We start from the raw sequence: 22,067 nt of genomic DNA on the forward strand, positions 1-22,067 counted from the left end.
CTGATCTCCCTCCACATTCCCCTCTTCCTGCTGATCTCTCACCACACTCCCCTCTTCCAGCTGATCTCCCTCCACCCTCCTTTCTCCCTGCTGATCTCCCTCCAAACTCCCCTCTTCCTTCTGATCTCTTTCCGTACTCGCCTCTTCCTGCTGATCTCCCTCCACACTCCCCTCTTCCTGCTGATATCCCTCCAAACTCCCCTCTTCCTTCTGATCTCTGTCCATACTCCCCTCTTCCTGCTGATCTCCCTCCATACGCCCCTCTTCCTGCTGATCTCTGTCCACACTCCCCTCTTCTTGCTGATCTTACTTCACACTCCTTTCTTCCTGCTGATCTCCTTCCACACTCCCCTCTTCCTGCTGATCTCCTTCCACACTCCCATGTTCCTGCTGATCTCCCTCCACACTCCCCTCTTCCAGCTGATCTCCTTCCACACTCCCCTCTTCCTGCTGATCTCCCTCCACACTCCCCTCTTCCTGCTGATCTCCCTCCACACTCCCCTCTTCCTGCTGATCTCCTTCCACACTCCCCTCTTCCTGCTGATCTCCCTCCACACTCCCCTCTTCCTGCTGATCTCCCTCCACACTCCCCTCTTCCTGCTGATCTCCTTCCACACTCCCCTCTTCCTGCTGATCTCCTTCCACACTCCCCTCTTCCTGCTGATCTCTCTCCACACTCCCCTCTTCCTGCTGATCTCCCTCCACACTCCCTTCTTCCTGCTGATCTCCCTCCACACTCCCCTCTTCCTGCTGATCTCCCTCCACACTCCCCTCTTCCTGCTGATCTCCCTCCACACTCCCCTCTTCCTGCTGATCTCCCTCCACACTCCCCTCTTCCTGCTGATCTCCCTCCACACTCCCCTCTTCCTGCTGATCTCCCTCCACACTCCCCTCTTCCTGCTGATCTCCCTCCACACTCCCCTCTTCCTGCTGATCTCCCTCCACACTCCCCTCTTCCTGCTGATCTCCCTCCACACTCCCCTCTTCCTGCTGATCTCCTTCCACACTCCCCTCTTCCTGCTGATCTCCCTCCACACTCCCCTCTTCCTGCTGATCTCCCTCCACACTCCCCTCTTCCTGCTGATCTCCCTCCACACTCCCCTCTTCCTGCTGATCTCCTTCCACACTCCCCTCTTCCTGCTGATCTCCCTCCACACTCCCCTCTTCCTGCTGATCTCTGTCCACACTCCCCTCTTCTTGCTGATCTTACTTCACACTCCTTTCTTCCTGCTGATCTCCTTCCACACTCCCCTCTTCCAGCTGATCTCCTTCCACACTCCTTCTCCCTTTTGATCTCCCACCACACTCCCCTCTTCCTGCTGATCTCCCTCCACACTCCCTTCTTCCTGCTGATCTCCGTCCACACTACCCCCTTCCTGTTGATCTCCTTCCACACTCCCCTCTTCCTGCTGATCTCCTTGTACACTCCTTTCTTCCTGCTGATCTCCTTCCACACTCCCCTCTTCCTGCTGATCTCCCTCCACACTCCCCTCTTTCCTGCTGATCTCCCTCCACACTCCCCTCTTCCTGCTGATCTCCCTCCACACTCCCCTCTTCCTGCTGATCTCCCTCCACACTCCCCTCTTCCTGCTGATCTCCCTCCACACTCCCCTCTTCCTGCTGATCTCCCTCCACACTCCCCTCTTCCTGCTGATCTCCCTCCACACTCCCCTCTTCCTGCTGATCTCCCTCCACACTCCCCTCTTCCTGCTGATCTCCTTCCACACTCCCCTCTTCCTGCTGATCTCCCTCCACACTCCCCTCTTCCTGCTGATCTCCCTCCACACTCCCCTCTTCCTGCTGATCTCCCTCCACACTCCCCTCTTCCTGCTGATCTCCCTCCACACTCCCCTCTTCCTGCTGATCTCCCTCCACACTCCCCTCTTCCTGCTGATCTCCCTCCACACTCCCCTCTTCCTGCTGATCTCCCTTCACACTCCCCTCTTCCTGCTGATCTCCCTCCACACTCCCCTCTTCCTGCTGATCTCCCTCCACACTCCTTTCCTCCTGCTGATCTCCTTCCACACTCCCCTCTACCTGCTGATCTCCCTCCACACTCCCCTCTTCCTGCTGATCTCCCTCCACACTCCCCTCTTCCTGCTGATCTCCCTCCACACTCCCCTCTTCCTGCTGATCTCTGTCCATACTCCCCTGTTCCTGCTGATCTCTGTCCACACTCCCCTCTTCTTGCTGATCTTACTTCACACTCCTTTCTTCCTGCTGATCTCCTTCCACACTCCCCTCTTCCTGCTGATCTCCCTCCACACTCCCCTCTTCCTGCTGATCTCCTTCCACACTCCCCTCTTCCTGCTGATCTCCCTCCATCCCTTTTGATCTCCCTCCACACTCCCCTCTTCCTGCGATCTCCCTCCACACTCCCTTCTTCCTGCTGATCTCCTTCCACACTCCCCTCTTCCTGCTGATCTCCTTCCACACTCCCCTCTTCCTGCTGATCTCCTTCCACACTCCTTTCTTCCTGCTGATCTCCTTCCACACTCCCCTCTTCCTGCTGATCTCCCTCCACATTCCCCTCTTCCTGCTGATCTCTCTCCACACTCCCCTCTTCCAGCTGATCTCCCTCCACCCTCCCTTCTCCCTGCTGATCTCCCTCCCAACTCCCCTCTTCCTTCTGATCTCTTCCCGTACTCGCCTCTTCCTGCTGATCTCCCTCCATACTCCCCTCTTCCTGCTGATCTCTGTCCACACTCCCCTCTTCCTGCTGATCTCTGTCCACACTCCCCTCTTCCTGCTGATCTCACTTCACACTCCCTTCTTCCTGCTGATCTCCTTCCACACTCCCCTCTTCCTGCTGATCTCCTTCCACACTCCCCTGTTCCTGCTGATCTCCCTCCACACTCCCCTCTTCCTGCTGATCTCCATCCACACTCCTTCTCCCTTTTGATCTCCCTCCACACTCCCCTCTTCCTGCTGATCTCCTCCACACTCCCCTCTTCCTGCTGATCTCCCTCCACACTCCCCTCTTCCTGCTGATCTCCTTCCACACTCCCCTCTTCCTGCTGATCTCCCTCCACACTCCCCTCTTCCTGCTGATCTCCCTCCACACTCCCCTCTTCCTGCTGATCTCCCTACACTCCCCTCTTCCTGCTGATCTCCCTCCACACTCCCCTCTTCCTGCTGATCTCCTTCCACACTCCCCTCTTCCTGCTGATCTCCCTCCACACTCCCCTCTTCCTGCTGATCTCCCTCCACACTCCCCTCTTCCTGCTGATCTTCCTCTACACTCCTTTCTTCCTGCTGATCTGCATCCACACTCCCCTCTTCCTGCTGATCTCCCTTCACACTCCTTTCTTCCTGCTGATCTCCTTCCACACTCCCCTCTTCCTGCTGATCTCCTTCCACACTCCCTTCTTCCTGCTGATCTCCCTCCACACTCCCCTCTTCCTGCTGATCTCCCTCCACACTCCCTTCTTCCTGCTGATCTCCCTCCACACTCCCCTCTTCCTGCTGATCTCCTTCCACACTCCCCTCTTCCTGCTGATCTCCCTCCACACTCCCCTCTTCCTGCTGATCTCCTTCCACACTCCCCTCTTCCTGCTGATCTCCCTCCACACTCCCCTCTTCCTGCTGATCTCCCTTCCACACTCCCCTCTTCCTGCTGATCTCCCTCCATACTCCCCTCTTCCTGCTGATCTCTGTCCACACTCCCCTCTTCCTGCTGATCTCCCTCCACACTCCCCTCTTCCTGCTGATCTCCCTCCACACTCCCCTCTTCCTGCTGATCTCCCTCCACACTCCCCTCTTCCTGCTGATCTCCCTCCACACTCCCCTCTTCCTGCTGATCTCCCTCCACACTCCCCTCTTCCTGCTGATCTCCCTCCACACTCCCCTCTTCCTGCTGATCTCCCTCCACACTCCCCTCTTCCTGCTGATCTCCCTCCACACTCCCCTCTTCCTGCTGATCTCCCTCCACACTCCCCTCTTCCTGCTGATCTCCCTCCACACTCCCCTCTTCCTGCTGATCTCCCTCCAACTCCCTCTCCCCTCTTCTCTCTGCTGATCTCCCTCCACACTCCCTTCTTCCTGCTGATCTCCCTCCACACTCCCCTCTTCCTGCTGATCTCCCTCCACACTCCCCTCTTCCTGCTGATCTCCCTCTACACTCCTTTCTTCCTGCTGATCTCCTTCCACACTCCCGTCTTCCTGCTGATCTCCCTCGACACTCCCCTCTTCCTGCTGATCTCCCTCCACATTCCCCTCTTCCTGCTGATCTCCCTCCACACTCCCCTCTTCCTGCTGATCTCTGTCCATACTTCCCTGTTCCTGCTGATCTCTGTCCACACTCCCCTCTTCTTGCTGATCTTACTTCACACTCCTTTCTTCCTGCTGATCTCCTTCCACACTCCCCTCTTCCTGCTGATCTCCCTCCACACTCCCCTCTTCCTGCTGATCTCCTTCCACACTCCCTTCTTCCTGCTGATCTCCCTCCACACTCCCCTCTTCCTGCTGATCTCCCTCCACACTCCCTTCTTCCTGCTGATCTCCTTCCACACTCCCCCCTTCCTGCTGATCTCCTTCCACACTCCCCTCTTCCTGCTGATCTCCTTCCACACTCCCCTCTTCCTGCTGATCTCCATCCACACTCCCCTCTTCCTTCTGATCTCCCTACACATTCCCCTCTTCCTGCTGATCTCTCTCCACACTCCCCTCTTCCAGCTGATCTCCCTCCACCCTCCCTTCTCCCTGCTGATCTCCCTCCCAACTCCCCTCTTCCTTCTGATCTCTTCCCGTACTCGCCTCTTCCTGCTGATCTCCCTCCATACTCCCCTGTTCCTGCTGATCTCCCTCCACACTCCCCTCTTCCTGCTGATCTCCCTCTACACTCCCCTCTTCCTGCTGATCTCCTTCCACACTCCCCTCTTCCTGCTGATCTCCCTCCACACTCCCCTCTTCCTGCTGATCTCCTTCCACACTCCCCTCTTCCTGCTGATCTCCCTCCACACTCCCCTCTTCCTGCTGATCTCCCTCCACACTCCCCTCTTCCTGCTGATCTCCCTCCACACTCCCCTCTTCCTGCTGATCTCCCTCCACACTCCCCTCTTCCTGCTGATCTCCCTCCACACTCCCCTCTTCCTGCTGATCTCCCTCCACACTCCCTTCTTCCTGCTGATCTCCTTCCACACTCCCCTCTTCCTGCTGATCTCCCTCCACACTCCCCTCTTCCTGCTGATCTCCCTCCACACTCCTTTCTTCCTGCTGATCTCCTTCCACACTCCCCTCTTCCTGCTGATCTCCCTCCACACTCCCCTCTTCCTGCTGATCTCCCTCCACACTCCCCTCTTCCTGCTGATCTCCCTCCATACTCCCCTCTTCCTGCTGATCTCTGTCCATACTTCCCTGTTCCTGCTGATCTCTGTCCACACTCCCCTCTTCTTGCTGATCTTACTTCACACTCCTTTCTTCCTGCTGATCTCCTTCCACACTCCCCTCTTCCTGCTGATCTCCCTCCACACTCCCCTCTTCCTGCTGATCTCCTTCCACACTCCTTCTTCCTTCTGATCTCCCTCCACACTCCCCTCTTCCTGCTGATCTCCCTCCACACTCCCTTCTTCCTGCTGATCTCCCTCCACACTCCCCTCTTCCTGCTGATCTCCTTCCACACTCCCCTCTTCCTGCTGATCTCCCTCCACACTCCCCTCTTCCTGCTGATCTCCCTCCACACTCCCCTCTTCCTGCTGATCTCCCTCCACACTCCCCTCTTCCTGCTGATCTCCCTCCACCCTCCCTTCTCCCTGCTGATCTCCCTCCCAACTCCCCTCTTCCTTCTGATCTCTTCCCGTACTCGCCTCTTCCTGCTGATCTCCCTCCATACTCCCCTCTTCCTGCTGATCTCTGTCCATACTCCCCTGTTCCTGCTGATCTCTGTCCACACTCCCCTCTTCTTGCTGATCTCACTTCACACTCCCTTCTTCCTGCTGATCTCCTTCCACACTCCCCTCTTCCTGCTTATCTCCCTCCACACTCCCCTCTTCCTGCTGATCTCGTTCCACACTCCCCTGTTCCTGCTGATCTCCCTCCACACTCCCCTCTTCCTGCTGATCTCCTTCCACACTCCTTCTTCCTTCTGATCTCCCTCCACACTCCCCTCTTCCTGCTGATCTCCCTCCACACTCCCCTCTTCCTGCTGATCTCCCTCCACACTCCCCTCTTCCTGCTGATCTCCCTCCACACTCCCCTCTTCCTTCTGATCTCCCTCCACACTCCCCTCTTCCTGCTGATCTCCCTCCACACTCCCTTCTTCCTGCTGATCTCCTTCCACACTCCCCTCTTCCTGCTGATCTCCCTCCACACTCCCCTCTTCCTGCTGATCTTCCTCTACACTCCTTTCTTCCTGCTGATCTCCTTCCACACTCCCCTCTTCCTGCTGATCTCCCTCCACACTCCCCTCTTCCTGCTGATCTCCCTCCACACTCCCCTCTTCCTGCTGATCTCCCTCCATACTCCCCTCTTCCTGCTGATCTCTGTCCATACTCCCCTGTTCCTGCTGATCTCTGTCCACACTCCCCTCTTCTTGCTGATCTTACTTCACACTCCTTTCTTCCTGCTGATCTCCTTCCACACTCCCCTCTTCCTGCTGATCTCCTTCCACACTCCCCTGTTCCTGCTGATCTCCCTCCACACTCCCCTCTTCCTGCTGATCTCCTTCCACACTCCTTCTTCCTTCTGATCTCCCTCCACACTCCCCTCTTCCTGCTGATCTCCCTCCACACTCCCTTCTTCCTGCTGATCTCCTTCCACACTCCCCCCTTCCTGCTGATCTCCTTCCACACTCCCCTCTTCCTGCTGATCTCCTTCTACACTCCTTTCTTCCTGCTGATCTCCTTCCACACTCCCCTCTTCCTGCTGATCTCCCTCCACACTCCCCTCTTCCTGCTGATCTCTCTCCACACTCCCCTCTTCCTGCTGATCTCCCTCCACACTCCCCTCTTCCTGCTGATCTCTCTCCACACTCCCCTCTTCCTGCTGATCTCTTTCCGCACTCCCCTCTTCCTGCTGATCTCCCTCCACACTCCCCTCTTCCTGCTGATCTCCCTCCACACTCCCCTCTTCCTGCTGATCTCTGTCCATACTCCCCTCTTCCTGCTGATCTCCCTCCATACTCCCCTCTTCCTGCTGATCTCTGTCCACACTCCCCTCTTCTTGCTGATCTTACTTCACACTCCTTTCTTCCTGCTGATCTCCTTCCACACTCCCCTCTTCCTGCTGATCTCCTTCCACACTCCCATCTTCCTGCTGATCTCCCTCCACACTCCCCTCTTCCTGCTGATCTCCTTCCACACTCCCCTCTTCCTGCTGATCTCCCTCCACACTCCCCTCTTCCTGCTGATCTCCCTCCACACTCCCTTCTTCCTGCTGATCTCCTTCCACACTCCCTCCTTCCTGCTGATCTCCTTCCACACTCCCCTCTTCCTGCTGATCTCCTTCCACACTCCCCTCTTCCTGCTGATCTCCTTCCACACTCCCCTCTTCCTGCTGATCTCCTTCCACACTCCCCTCTTCCTGCTGATCTCTCTCCACACTCCCCTCTTCCAGCTGATCTCCCTCCACCCTCCCTTCTCCCTGCTGATCTCCCTCCCAACTCCCCTCTTCCTTCTGATCTCTTTCCATACTCCCCTCTTCCTGCTGATCTCCCTCCATACTCCCCTCTTCCTGCTGATCTCTGTCCATACTCCCCTGTTCCTGCTGATCTCTGTCCACACTCCCCTCTTCTTGCTGATCTCACTTCACACTCCCTTCTTCCTGCTGATCTCCTTCCACACTCCCCTCTTCCTGCTGATCTCCCTCCACACTCCCCTCTTCCTGCTGATCTCCCTCCACACTCCCCTCTTCCTGCTGATCTCCCTCCACACTCCCCTCTTCCTGCTGATCTCCCTCCACACTCCCCTCTTCCTGCTGATCTCCCTCCACACTCCCTTCTTCCTGCTGATCTCCCTTCCGCACTCCCCTCTTCCTGCTGATCTCCCTCCACACTCCCCTCTTCCTGCTGATCTCCCTCCACACTCCCCTCTTCCTGCTGATCTCCCTCCACACTCCCCTCTTCCTGCTGATCTCCCTCCACACTCCCCTCTTCCTGCTGATCTCCCTCCACACTCCCCTCTTCCTGCTGATCTCGTTCCATACTTCCCTGTTCCTGCTGATCTCTGTCCACACTCCCCTCTTCTTGCTGATCTTACTTCACACTCCTTTCTTCCTGCTGATCTCCTTCCACACTCCCCTCTTCCTGCTGATCTCCTTCCACACTCCCCTCTTCCTGCTGATCTCCCTCCACACTCCCCTCTTCCTGCTGATCTCCCTCCACACTCCCTTCTTCCTGCTGATCTCCCTCCACACTCCCCTTTTCCTGCTGATCTCCTTCCACACTCCCCTCTTCCTGCTGATCTCCCTCCACACTCCCCTCTTCCTGCTGATCTCCCTCCACACTCCCCTCTTCCTGCTGATCTCCCTCCACACTCCTTTCTTCCTGCTGATCTCCTTCCACACTCCCCTCTTCCTGCTGATCTCCCTCCACACTCCCCTCTTCCTGCTGATCTCCCTCCACACTCCCCTCTTCCTGCTGATCTCCCTCCACACTCCCCTCTTCCTGCTGATCTCTGTCCACACTCCCCTCTTCCTGCTGATCTCCCTCCACACTCCCCTCTTCCTGCTGATCTCTGTCCACACTCCCCTCTTCCTGCTGATCTCACTCCACACTCCCCTCTTCCTGCTGATCTCCTTCCACACTCCCCTCTTCCTGCTGATCTCCCTCCACACTCCCCTCTTCCTGCTGATCTCCCTCCACACTCCCCTCTTCCTGCTGATCTCCTTCCACACTCCCCTCTTCCTGCTGATCTCTCTCCACACTCCCCTCTTCCTGCTGATCTCCTTCCACACTCCTCTCTTCCTGCTGATCTCCCTCCACACTCCCCTCTTCCTGCTGATCTCCCTCCACACTCCCCTCTTCCTGCTGATCTCCCTCCACACTCCCCTCTTCCTGCTGATCTCCCTCCACACTCCCCTCTTCCTGCTGATCTCCCTCCACACTCCCCTCTTCCTGCTGATCTCCCTCCACACTCCCCTCTTCCTGCTGATCTCCTTCCACACTCCCCTGTTCCTGCTGATCTCTGTCCACACTCCCCTCTTCTTGCTGATCTTACTTCACACTCCTTTCTTCCTGCTGATCTCCTTCCACACTCCCCTCTTCCTGCTGATCTCCTTCCACACTCCCCTCTTCCTGCTGATCTCCCTCCACACTCCCCTCTTCCTGCTGATCTCCTTCCACACTCCTTCTCCCTTTTGATCTCCCTCCACACTCCCCTCTTCCTGCTGATCTCCCTCCACACTCCCTTCTTCCTGCTGATCTCCAACCACACTCCCCCCTTCCTGCTGATCTCCTTCCACACTCCCCTCTTCCTGCTGATCTCCTTCTACACTCCTTTCTTCCTGCTGATCTCCTTCCACACTCCCCTCTTCCTGCTGATCTCCCTCCACACTCCCCTCTTCCTGCTGATCTCTCTCCACACTCCCCTCTTCCTGCTGATCTCCCTCCACACTCCCTTCTTCCTGCTGATCTCCCTCCACACTCCCCTCTTCCTGCTGATCTCCCTCCACACTCCCCTCTTCCTGCTGATCTCCCTCCACACTCCCCTCTTCCTGCTGATCTCCCTCCACACTCCCCTCTTCCTGCTGATCTCCGTCCACACTCCCCTCTTCCTGCTGATCTCTGTCCACACTCCCCTCTTCCTGCTGATCTCCTTCCACACTCCCCTCTTCCTGCTGATCTCCCTCCACACTCCCCTCTTCCTGCTGATCTCCCTCCACACTCCCCTCTTCCTGCTGATCTCCCTCCACACTCCCCTCTTCCTGCTGATCTCCCTCCACACTCCCTTCTTCCTGCTGATCTCCTTCCACACTCCCCTCTTCCTGCTGATCTCCTTCCACACTCCCCTCTTCCTGCTGATCTCCTTCACACTCCTTTCTTCCTGCTGATCTCCTTCCACACTCCCCTCTTCCTGCTGATCTCCTTCCACACTCCCCTCTTCCTGCTGATCTCTCTCCACACTCCCCTCTTCCAGCTGATCTCCCTCCACACTCCCTTCTCCCTGCTGATCTCCCTCCCAACTCCCCTCTTCCTTCTGATCTCTTTCCACACTCCCCTCTTCCTGCTGATCTCCCTCCACACTCCCCTCTTCCTGCTGATCTCTGTCCATACTCCCCTGTTCCTGCTGATCTCTGTCCACACTCCCCTCTTCTTGCTGATCTCACTTCACACTCCCTTCTTCCTGCTGATCTCCTTCCACACTCCCCTCTTCCTGCTGATCTCCCTCCACACTCCCCTCTTCCTGCTGATCTCCCTCCACACTCCCCTCTTCCTGCTGATCTCCCTCCACACTCCCCTCTTCCTGCTGATCTCCCTCCACACTCCCCTCTTCCTGCTGATCTCCCTCCACACTCCCTTCTTCCTGCTGATCTCCTTCCACACTCCCCTCTTCCTGCTGATCTCCCTCCACACTCCCCTCTTCCTGCTGATCTCCCTCCACACTCCCCTCTTCCTGCTGATATCCCTCCAAACTCCCCTCTTCCTTCTGATCTCTGTCCATACTCCCCTCTTCCTGCTGATCTCCCTCCATACTCCTCTCTTCCTGCTGATCTCTGTCCATACTCCCCTCTTCCTGCTGATCTCTGTCCACACTCCCCTCTTCTTGCTGATCTTACTTCACACTCCCCTCTTCCTGCTGATCTCCTTCCACACTCCCCTCTTCCTGCTGATCTCCTTCCACACTCCCCTCTTCCTGCTGATCTCCCTCCACACTCCCCTCTTCCTGCTGATCTCCTTCCACACTCCTTCTCCCTTTTGATCTCCCTCCACACTCCCCTCTTCCTGCTGATCTCCTTCCACACTCCCCTCTTCCTGCTGATCTCCCTCCACACTCCCCTCTTCCTGCTGATCTCCCTCCACACTCCCCTCTTCCTGCTGATCTCCCTCCACACTCCTTTCTTCCTGCTGATCTCCTTCCACACTCCCCTCTTCCTGCTGATCTCCCTCCACACTCCTTTCTTCCTGCTGATCTCCCTCCACACTCCCCTCTTCCTGCTGATCTCCCTCCACACTCCCCTCTTCCTTCTGATCTCTGTCCATACTCCCCTCTTCCTGCTGATCTCCCTCCATACTCCCCTCTTCCTGCTGATCTCTGTCCACACTCCCCTCTTCCTGCTGATCTCCCTTCACACTCCTTTCTTCCTGCTGATCTCCTTCCACACTCCCCTCTTCCTGCTTATCTCCCTCCACACTCTCCTCTTCCTGCTGATCTCCTTCCACACTCCCCTCTTCCTGCTGATCTCCTTCCACACTCCCCTCTTCCTGCTGATCTCTCTCCACACTCCCCTCTTCCTGCTGATCTCCTTCCACACTCCCTTCTTCCTGCTGATCTCCCTCCACACTCCCCTCTTCCTGCTGATCTCCCTCCACACTCCCCTCTTCCTGCTGATCTCCCTCCACACTCCCCTCTTCCTGCTGATCTCCCTCCACACTCCCCTCTTCCTTCTGATCTCCCTCCACACTCCCCTCTTCCTGCTGATCTCCCTCCACACTCCCCTCTTCCTGCTGATCTCTGTCCATACTCCCCTGTTCCTGCTGATCTCTGTCCACACTCCCCTCTTCTTGCTGATCTTACTTCACACTCCTTTCTTCCTGCTGATCTCCCTCCACACTCCCCTCTTCCTGCTGATCTCCTTCCACACTCCCCTCTTCCTGCTGATCTCCCTCCACACTCCCCTCTTCCTGCTGATCTCCTTCCACACTCCCTTCTCCCTTTTGATCTCCCTCCACACTCCCCTCTTCCTGCTGATCTCCCTCCACACTCCCTTCTTCCTGCTGATCTCCTTCCACACTCCCCCCTTCCTGCTGATCTCCTTCCACACTCCCCTCTTCCTGCTGATCTCCTTCTACACTCCTTTCTTCCTGCTGATCTCCTTCCACACTCCCCTCTTCCTGCTGATCTCCCTCCACACTCCCCTCTTCCTGCTGATCTCTCTCCACACTCCCCTCTTCCTGCTGATCTCCCTCCACACTCCCTTCTCCCTGCTGATCTCCCTCCACACTCCCCTCTTCCTGCTGATCTCCCTCCACACTCCCCTCTTCCTGCTGATCTCCCTCCACACTCCCCTCTTCCTGCTGATCTCCCTCCATACTCCCCTCTTCCTGCTGATCTCTGTCCATACTCCCCTGTTCCTGCTGATCTCTGTCCACACTCCCCTCTTCTTGCTGATCTTACTTCACACTCCTTTCTTCCTGCTGATCTCCTTCCACACTCCCCTCTTCCTGCTGATCTCCTTCCACACTCCCCTGTTCCTGCTGATCTCCCTCCACACTCCCCTCTTCCTGCTGATCTCCTTCCACACTCCTTCTCCCTTTTGATCTCCCACCACACTCCCCTCTTCCTGCTGATCTCCCTCCACACTCCCTTCTTCCTGCTGATCTCCTTCCACACTCCCCCCTTCCTGCTGATCTCCTTCCACACTCCCCTCTTCCTGCTGATCTCCTTCTACACTCCTTTCTTCCTGCTGATCTCCTTCCACACTCCCCTCTTCCTGCTGATCTCCCTCCACACTCGCCTCTTCCTGCTGATCTCTCTCCACACTCCCCTCTTCCAGCTGATCTCCCTCCACCCTCCCTTCTCCCTGCTGATCTCCCTCCCAACTCCCCTCTTCCTTCTGATCTCTTTCCATACTCCCCTCTTCCTGCTGATCTCCCTCCATACTCCCCTCTTCCTGCTGATCTCTGTCCATACTCCCCTGTTCCTGCTGATCTCTGTCCACACTTCCCTCTTCCTGCTTATCTCCCTCCACACTCCCCTCTTCCTGCTGATCTCCTTCCACACTCCCCTCTTCCTGCTGATCTCCCTCCACACTCCCCTCTTCCTGCTGATCTCCTTCCACACTCCTTCTTCCTGCTGATCTCCCTCCACACTCCCCTCTTCCTGCTGATCTCCCTCCACACTCCCCTCTTCCTGCTGATCTCCCTCCACACTCCCCTCTTCCTGCTGATCTCCCTCCACACTCCCCTCTTCCTGCTGATCTCCCTCCACACTCCCCTCTTCCTGCTGATCTCCCTCCACACTTCCTTCTTCCTGCTGATCTCCTTCCACACTCCCCTCTTCCTGCTGATCTCCTTCCACACTCCCCTCTTCCTGCTGATCTCCCTCCACACTCCCCTCTTCCTGCTGATCTCCCTCCACACTCCCCTCTTCCTGCTGATCTCCCTCCACACTCCCTTCTTCCTGCTGATCTCCCTCCACACTCCCCTCTTCCTGCTGATCTCCCTCCACACTCCCCTCTTCCTGCTGATCTCCTTCCACACTCCCCTCTTCCTGCTGATCTCCCTCCACACTCCCCTCTTCCTGCTGATCTCCTTCCACACTCCCCTCTTCCTGCTGATCTCCTTCCACACTCCCCTCTTCCTGCTGATCTCCCTCCACACTCCCCTCTTCCTGCTGATCTCCCTCCACACTCCCTTCTTCCTGCTGATCTCCTTCCACACTCCCCTCTTCCTGCTGATCTCCCTCCACACTCCCCTCTTCCTGCTGATCTCCCTCCACACTCCCCTCTTCCTGCTGATCTCCCTCCACACTCCCCTCTTCCTGCTGATCTCTGTCCACACTCCCCTCTTCCTGCTGATCTCCCTCCATACTCCCCTCTTCCTGCTGATCTCTGTCCATACTCCCCTGTTCCTGCTGATCTCTGTCCACACTCTCCTCTTCTTGCTGATCTTACTTCACACTCCTTTCTTCCTGCTGATCTCCTTCCACACTCCCCTCTTCCTGCTGATCTCCTTCCACACTCCCCTGTTCCTGCTGATCTCCCTCCACACTCCCCTCTTCCTGCTGATCTCCTTCCACACTCCCTTCTCCCTGCTGATCTCCCTCCACACTCCCCTCTTCCTGCTGATCTCCTTCCACACTCCCCTCTTCCTGCTGATCTCCCTCCACACTCCCCTCTTCCTGCTGATCTCCCTCCACACTCCCCTCTTCCTGCTGATCTCCCTCCACACTCCCCTCTTCCTGCTGATCTCCTTCCACACTCCCCTCTTCCTGCTGATCTCCCTCCACACTCCCCTCTTCCTGCTGATCTCCCTCCACACTCCCCTCTTCCTGCTGATATCCCTCCAAACTCCCCTCTTCCTTCTGATCTCTGTCCATACTCCCCTCTTCCTGCTGATCTCCCTCCATACTCCCCTCTTCCTGCTGATCTCTGTCCACACTCCCCTCTTCTTGCTGATCTCACTTCACACTCCTTTCTTCCTGCTGATCTCCTTCCACACTCCCCTCTTCCTGCTTATCTCCCTCCACACTCCCCTCTTCCTGCTGATCTCCTTCCACACTCCCCTCTTCCTGCTGATCTCCTTCCACACTCCCCTGTTCCTGCTGATCTCTCTCCACACTCCCCTCTTCCTGCTGATCTCCTTCCACACTCCTTCTTCCTGCTGATCTCCCTCCACACTCCCCTCTTCCTGCTGATCTCCCTCCACACTCCCCTCTTCCTGCTGATCTCCCTCCACACTCCCCTCTTCCTGCTGATCTCCCTCCACACTCCCCTCTTCCTTCTGATCTCCCTCCACACTCCCCTCTTCCTGCTGATCTCCCTCCATACTCCCCTCTTCCTGCTGATCTCTGTCCATACTCCCCTGTTCCTGCTGATCTCTGTCCACACTCCCCTCTTCTTGCTGATCTTACTTCACACTCCTTTCTTCCTGCTGATCTCCTTCCACACTCCCCTCTTCCTGCTGATCTCCTTCCACACTCCCCTGTTCCTGCTGATCTCCCTCCACACTCCCCTCTTCCTGCTGATCTCCTTCCACACTCCTTCTCCCTTTTGATCTCCCTCCACACTCCCCTCTTCCTGCTGATCTCCCTCCACACTCCCTTCTTCCTGCTGATCTCCTTCCACACTCCCCCCTTCCTGCTGATCTCCTTCCACACTCCCCTCTTCCTGCTGATCTCCTTCCACACTCCTTTCTTCCTGCTGATCTCCCTCCACACTCCCCTCTTCCTGCTGATCTCCCTCCACACTCCCCTCTTCCTGCTGATCTCTCTCCACACTCCCCTCTTCCTGCTGATCTCCCTCCACACTCCCTTCTTCCTGCTGATCTCCCTCCACACTCCCCTCTTCCTGCTGATCTCCCTCCACACTCCCCTCTTCCTGCTGATCTCCCTCCACACTCCCCTCTTCCTGCTGATCTCCCTCCATACTCCCCTCTTCCTGCTGATCTCTGTCCATACTCCCCTGTTCCTGCTGATCTCTGTCCACACTCCCCTCTTCTTGCTGATCTTACTTCACACTCCTTTCTTCCTGCTGATCTCCTTCCACACTCCCCTCTTCCTGCTGATCTCCTTCCACACTCCCCTGTTCCTGCTGATCTCCCTCCACACTCCCCTCTTCCTGCTGATCTCCTTCCACACTCCTTCTCCCTTTTGATCTCCCACCACACTCCCCTCTTCCTGCTGATCTCCCTCCACACTCCCTTCTTCCTGCTGATCTCCGTCCACACTCCCCCCTTCCTGTTGATCTCCTTCCACACTCCCCTCTTCCTGCTGATCTCCTTGTACACTCCTTTCTTCCTGCTGATCTCCTTCCACACTCCCCTCTTCCTGCTGATCTCCCTCCACACTCCCCTCTTCCTGCTGATCTCTCTCCACACTCCCCTCTTCCAGCTGATCTCCCTCCACCCTCCCTTCTCCCTGCTGATCTCCCTCCCAACTCCCCTCTTCCTTCTGATCTCTTTCCATACTCCCCTCTTCCTGCTGATCTCCCTCCATACTCCCCTCTTCCTGCTGATCTCTGTCCATACTCCCCTGTTCCTGCTGATCTCTGTCCACACTTCCCTCTTCCTGCTTATCTCCCTCCACACTCCCCTCTTCCTGCTGATCTCGTTCCATACTCCCCTGTTCCTGCTGATCTCCCTCCACACTCCCCTCTTCCTGCTGATCTCCTTTCACACTCCTTCTTCCTTCTGATCTCCCTCCACACTCCCCTCTTCCTGCTGATCTCCCTCTACACTCCCCTCTTCCTGCTGATCTCCCTCCACACTCCCCTCTTCCTGCTGATCTCCCTCCACACTCCCCTCTTCCTGCTGATCTCCCTCCACACTCCCCTCTTCCTGCTGATCTCCCTCCACACTCCCTTCTTCCTGCTGATCTCCTTCTACACTCCTTTCTTCCTGCTGATCTCCTTCCACACTCCCCTCTTCCTGCTGATCTCCCTCCACACTCCCCTCTTCCTGCTGATCTCTCTCCACACTCCCCTCTTCCTGCTGATCTCCTTCCACACTCCTCTCTTCCTGCTGATCTCCCTCCACACTCCCCTCTTCCTGCTGATCTCCCTCCATACTCCCCTCTTCCTGCTGATCTCCTTCCACACTCCCCTCTTCCTGCTCTTCTCCCTGTACACTCCCCTCTTCCTGCTGATCTCCTTCCACACTCCCCTCTTCCTGCTGATCTCTTTCCACACTCCCCTCTTCCTGCTGATCTCCCTCCACACTCCCCTCTTCCTGCTGATCTCCCTCCACACTCCCTTCTTCCTGCTGATCTCCTTCCACACTCCCCTCTTCCTGCTGATCTCCCTCCACACTCCCCTCTTCCTGCTGATCTCCTTCCACATTCCTTCCTTCCTGTTGATCTTCTTCCACACTCCCTTCTTCCTGCTGATCTCCCTCCACACTCCCTTCTCCCTGCTGATCTCCCTCCACACTCCCCTCTTCCTGCTGATCTCCCTCCACACTCCCCTCTTCCTGCTGATCTCCCTCCACACTCCCCTCTTCCTGCTGATCTCCCTCCACACTCCTTTTTTTCCTGCTGATCTCCTTCCACACTCCCCTCTTCCTGCTGATCTCCTTCCACACTCCGCTCTATCTGCCCTGCTCCATATATTGCTTCTTTTCATTGTCCTCTCTGTTTGTTTGCCTCTGTCTATCACTCACCCACCATGTCTCCCATCTCCACCCCTGTTTACATCCCCTACCTGTTGCTACCTGCCTGTCATCTCCTTGGTCCACCAGTCTCCTCAGAGTCCTTTCTTGCTGCTCTCCATCTCCTGGGCTCTTTTGCTTCAATGTTTTCAGACAAACACATCAACAATTTCTTTCCTCCCACCAGAAGAGTTCCTCCTGCAGATTGTGTGTTGGTCCACATTTCAGTACCTGCAATCTCTTTGTTTCTCCGAAGTTTAATCAGATGATTGATGGTTGGTATGGACTCGCTGGGATGAAAAATTAGTTTCTGTGTTTTCTGTGACCTTGTGCTTCGTTCGGCATTATGCTGGTTACATTGCACATATCGATCCTACGTTCAAGTCACATTTCACTGTAACCTTACCTTCAGCTTGAGCTCTTTATATTGTTTGGACATGCGAACAAGTAGCTGCTGTTCACCAATGGCAGGGGGTTTCTGTTGGTAGAACTGTACCATGGCCTGGGCTGCTTCAGGATATGCCATTTCCAGAAAGGCCTGCAAATAAAAAGGTAAAATAGTCTATAAATGGTGTGCCCTTATGCTCTTACATCAGCTTCGAGGAGAGTCATTTTGAAAAGCTTGTGCATTCCAGAGATCCCCAGAGTGATGTCACCTGGGGCTTAGCTCCTGGTAGGGTCAGCCATGAAGTGGGAGCTTCCAGACAAAGAGCGATCCAACCAAGACCTCAACGGTGGAGCTGGCAGAAGATGATGTCACATCACACCAGCAGTGAAGGCAGAGGAAGGGTCTCCAGTCACCCTACATTCCATGCTGCTGGATCCTGGATCCTGATACTGATCTGTCAAGGAACAGGTGGTGGCTAACTATGCATCAGCTTCCCCACATTAAACAACGTCACTCACACACGTTCTCCATTAAAACCTTGGAAGAACATCATTTACGATTCGAGTGATCGCACTACTATTATGCTCTTATGTATTTTTACGTATAGAATTGTTAGTATTGAACATCATTGTTAGCAAAAAAGCTAGAAAACGACATAAAGGAGAAAGAAATAGAAGAGAGGCTTAGATGTGGAGGTCTCTGTGTACCGTACAGTCATGGTTACTGACATCGACCTGTTCCAAGTTGTATAAATTATTCCTCATTTCTAAAGAAACCTAATTAAAAGGTGGCCCTGAGGTTACTTTGGAAGAAACTCTTGAAGCTATGATTTTGGTATATTCACTTAGTAGGTGCTGTTATTAGAGTTTGTAAAGATGGATTTGAGATTGATACCTGGTTTGTGGCTCTCATGAGGATGTAATTTGTAACTTTCCCAAATGGAAGTCCAAGATTAATGACGTCACTCTCGGTGCAGCTTCCGTCAGGAAGGTTGCAGATGTGAACAACGCGGCTGGGTCCAGGCTTCCTCTGCGGAAAAAGCTGCAAACAAAGCAATGGGAAGTTGACGTTGCTTTTGTTAGAAAATTCACCTACACTCAAAATGTGTAACTGATTTCACACATTTACTTCTTCTGGAATTTACACACTTAGTTTTCCATTTGTTTTTGGTGTTTTTCTACATCTAACCTGACTGTAGTCACATCCATAGCCAATGGTGTTCTGATTTGCACCAGTCTCCCTTTTGTCATTTGCTTTACTTGATTTCCATCCTTGTTTCAATACGTTAGCAGGACTCTAAGCAAGCCATCAGTAAAGAGAAGGTAACCATATTTTATCCAGAATATTACATCTGATCGATCAAACAAGCTGGCTGCAGACAACACAAATACCAATGAACAAGTTCCCGCACTCACATCGTACATCGAATCAGGCGTTGAACTCAAAAAGAAAACTGGAGCAATTTTCATCAATTTATTCACTGCATATGACACCATTTGGAACCAAGGCTTAATGTTAAAACTAGCCCGAACCAACCCATGTGAAAACATCCTATGTCTCCTCCACAGAATGACAGGCACCCGTTCTTTCTTCACCTGTGTCGGAAGAGTCACCAGTTGCATTATGAAATTCCACAATGGCGCTCCCCCCCCCCAAGAGTCAGTTCTGGCTCTAGCCTTGTTCAATCTGTACCTCAGTGACTTCCCCAAAACCAAATCCACTAAATTTGAATACACTATTGACTTGGCCATAGCCTTCCAACTGAACAATGTCAGATCCATTGAAAAAAAACCTTATCTAGGATATTAACTCCCTATCCAATTACTTCTCAAAGTGATACCTAAAAATGAATGTCAACGAAACTGTAACCTCCATATTTCATCTGGACAACCGATTAACCAAACTTATGTTTAATATTAAAATCTAAATGACCACATCCAAAGTATTTAGGAGTCACACTAGATCAAACTCTCTCATACAGGATCCATTTTCAAAATGTTGCCAGGAGACTAAAATCTAGAACGGCCATGATCAGTAATGAAATGGGTGCTAACCAGTCAGTCCTACGAACATCTAGCCTAGCACTAGGTTCCTCGGTCACTGAGTATTACGCATCCCATAGTGATGTCATCTGGAGCTAGGTAGGGTCAGCCAAGAAGGTAACTTCAAGTGGGAGGTTCCAGACAAAGAGCGATCCAGCCAAGACCTCAACGGTGGCAGAAGATGATATCACATCACACCAGCAGTGAAGGCAGAGTACCGGGTGCTAGGGTCCAGGATGTAGCGGAACAGCTGCAGGATATTCTCAAGAGGAAGGATGAAAAGCCAGAGGTCATGGTGCATATTGGCAGCAATGACAGGCAGAAAAGGTTCTACACAGTGAGTATGTAGAGTTAGGATAGAGACTGAAGAGAAAGATCTCCAAGGTGGTAATCTCCAGAATACTCCCAATGTCACGGGTTAGTGCAGGTAGGAATGGGGTGATAACATGGATGAGTGAATGGCTGAGGAGATGGTGCACGGGACAGGGTTTCGAGTTCTTGGATCATTGGAACCTTTTCTGGGGAAGGGATGACCTATAAAAGAGAGATGAGTTGCACCTGAACTGGAGAGGAATCAATATTCTGGCTGGGAGGTTTGCTAATGCCACTCAGGAGAATTTAAACTAGTTTTTGCAGGGATCTGGGAACCAGAGCACCAGGTCAGGGAGAAGCTTAAGAAAATCCAATCAGAAAAATGTGAAGAGAAAAGTGCCTGCCACACAAAACAACAACCAAAGGCCGGGCATCAAATTTAAAGCATTTACTTAGCTTTACTCTTGCAAAAGTGCAGCTGCTGTTATGGAATGGGTGGTGCATAGCACAGCGGTCAGCTGCAGTGACAACAAGCTGTACATTGGTCACATGGCTGTAACTGGGCAGCACAGGCACATTGGGCTGAAAGAACCTTTCACTGTGCTATATCTCTAAATGAAAATAAAATAAGATAATTTTTTGCAGAAATATTGCTTTTAATGTAAATTAGTAGCTCAATGTACATTTACAAACAAGAGAAAATCTGCAGATGCTGGAAACACACACACATATGTACGGGGTCTTTCTTTTGTTACATTTAAAATGGCGATTTTGTTATGTTAATCTGGGGAATGCGGCTTTGTTGTGTTTTACGCTGCAGAGAGTTTGCGCCAGCAGTTTGTTTTACTTTAAATGAGATAACAAGGTTCTATTAGCCAATGGGTGGTTATGTATCATTTTGTTTTCGGATGCCATGCTGTATGATATGACTGTGGACTGGGTTTTGGCGGGGAGTCAGAGGAGAGACGAGGAGGATGGCGGACGTGCGGAGAGGCTCCGGTCAATCACTCAGGGTGGTCCCGAGCCGTGAGTCAACGGAATTTGGGTGGTCGTCTGACATCGAATTGAGCTCCAACGGTAGCGCGCGAAGAACTTGGACTTTGATAAGTGTTGGCGCCTTTTTTTTTCATTACTTTCCTCTCTGTATCAAATGCATATTAATGTCATAGAATTAGTAATATCTATAAAGTGTATTTGTTAAAATTTACTGGGTGTGCTGGCTGATGATTGATGTTTGTGATTGATTCGGGCGGCGACTGACCCAGAGGGGAGTGTTGAAGCAGGTGCTGGGCGGGATTTCCCCTAGACATACACGAGCCAATATAACGGAACGTTACAAGTGGGGGCTCGTCCGGGATTTGGACTTTTTCGGGAAGGTTGTACTTGTTGTTGCGGTAAGTGGTGTAAAGATGGATCGAGATAAGATTGTAAATTGGTGTGAATTGGAGGAGGTACCGGTGAATCATGCGTGTGTGGTAAGCGGGGTCGATTATCGCATTTCGGCAGAGGTACTGGTGCGAGGGTTGAGTTTGATTAAAGGTATCGGGCAGGTAGAACTTGTAGCTAGAAGGGGTGGGAAAGAACTGGAGGCTAGCTGGATGTTGGTGCGGACGAGTGCCGACGTCATGACTTTAGAATTACCGGCGACTGTCCACGTCCAGGGGAGGCGGGGCCGTGGGGTCTCCACACTCTCCCCGAGGATGCAAGTGAGGAACAGGCAGCTGCCGGAGTTGAGCCCCCAGGAAGTAGAGGCGGCTCAGCGTGATGACCCGAGCATTGGCACTATCTGGTACGCGGTTAGCCAAGGTGATATGGGGCAGGTGGAGAAGGCGAAACATGACTCCGTTCCCCTACTACTGAAGGAGTGGCCCCGGTTGAAGCTGAAGAACCACGTCCTGTACCGGGTCACGTCGCCTCCGGACCACCCCCGGCGCTGGCAGCTGGTCATGCCTGAGAAGTATCGGAAGACTGTGCTCCAGGCTCTACATGATGATTCCGGGCACTTAGGGGTAGAGAAGACCTATGGATTAGTCACGGACCAGTTTTACTGGCCCCGGATGAGGGGGGAGGTGGAAGAATACTGTAAGACCTGTAGCCATTGCGTCAGGAGGAAGACCTTGTCTGCGCAGGCGGCCCCGTTATCCCACTTGCAGAGTGCGGGACCCATGGACCTGGTGTGTATGGATTTCCTGTCTATTGAGCCGGACACCAGCAATACCGCGAATGTCTTGGTCCTCACGGATCACTACACTAGATATGCGCAGGCTTTTCCTACTAAGGATCAGAAAGCGACTACAGTGGCAAAGGTGTTATGGGAGAAGTACTTTGTTCATTATGGCCTTCCCCGGCGGATCCACAGTGATCAGGG

The 22,067-nt window shown here is 54.1% G+C and overlaps 1 protein-coding gene across 2 annotated transcripts in view; it reads right to left on the reverse strand.

The window, feature by feature from the left end:
- Window positions 1–17,219: 17,219 nt before the first annotated feature.
- rbm20 (RNA binding motif protein 20) overlaps window positions 17,220–22,067 on the reverse strand; it is a 211,241-nt gene continuing 206,393 nt past the window's right edge. For both annotated transcript variants that reach the window (XM_063071232.1, XM_063071233.1), the window contains exons 6-7: window positions 18,240–18,386; window positions 17,220–17,495 (exon numbers count right to left, since the gene is read on the reverse strand). In XM_063071232.1, the coding sequence (XP_062927302.1) occupies window positions 17,349–17,495; window positions 18,240–18,386 (294 nt within the window). In that variant the 3' untranslated portion in view covers window positions 17,220–17,348. The remainder of the gene's footprint in view (window positions 17,496–18,239; window positions 18,387–22,067) is intronic.

Source organism: Mobula hypostoma, chromosome 19, assembly GCF_963921235.1.
Source record: "Mobula hypostoma chromosome 19, sMobHyp1.1, whole genome shotgun sequence".
Lineage (NCBI taxonomy): Eukaryota > Metazoa > Chordata > Chondrichthyes > Myliobatiformes > Myliobatidae > Mobula > Mobula hypostoma.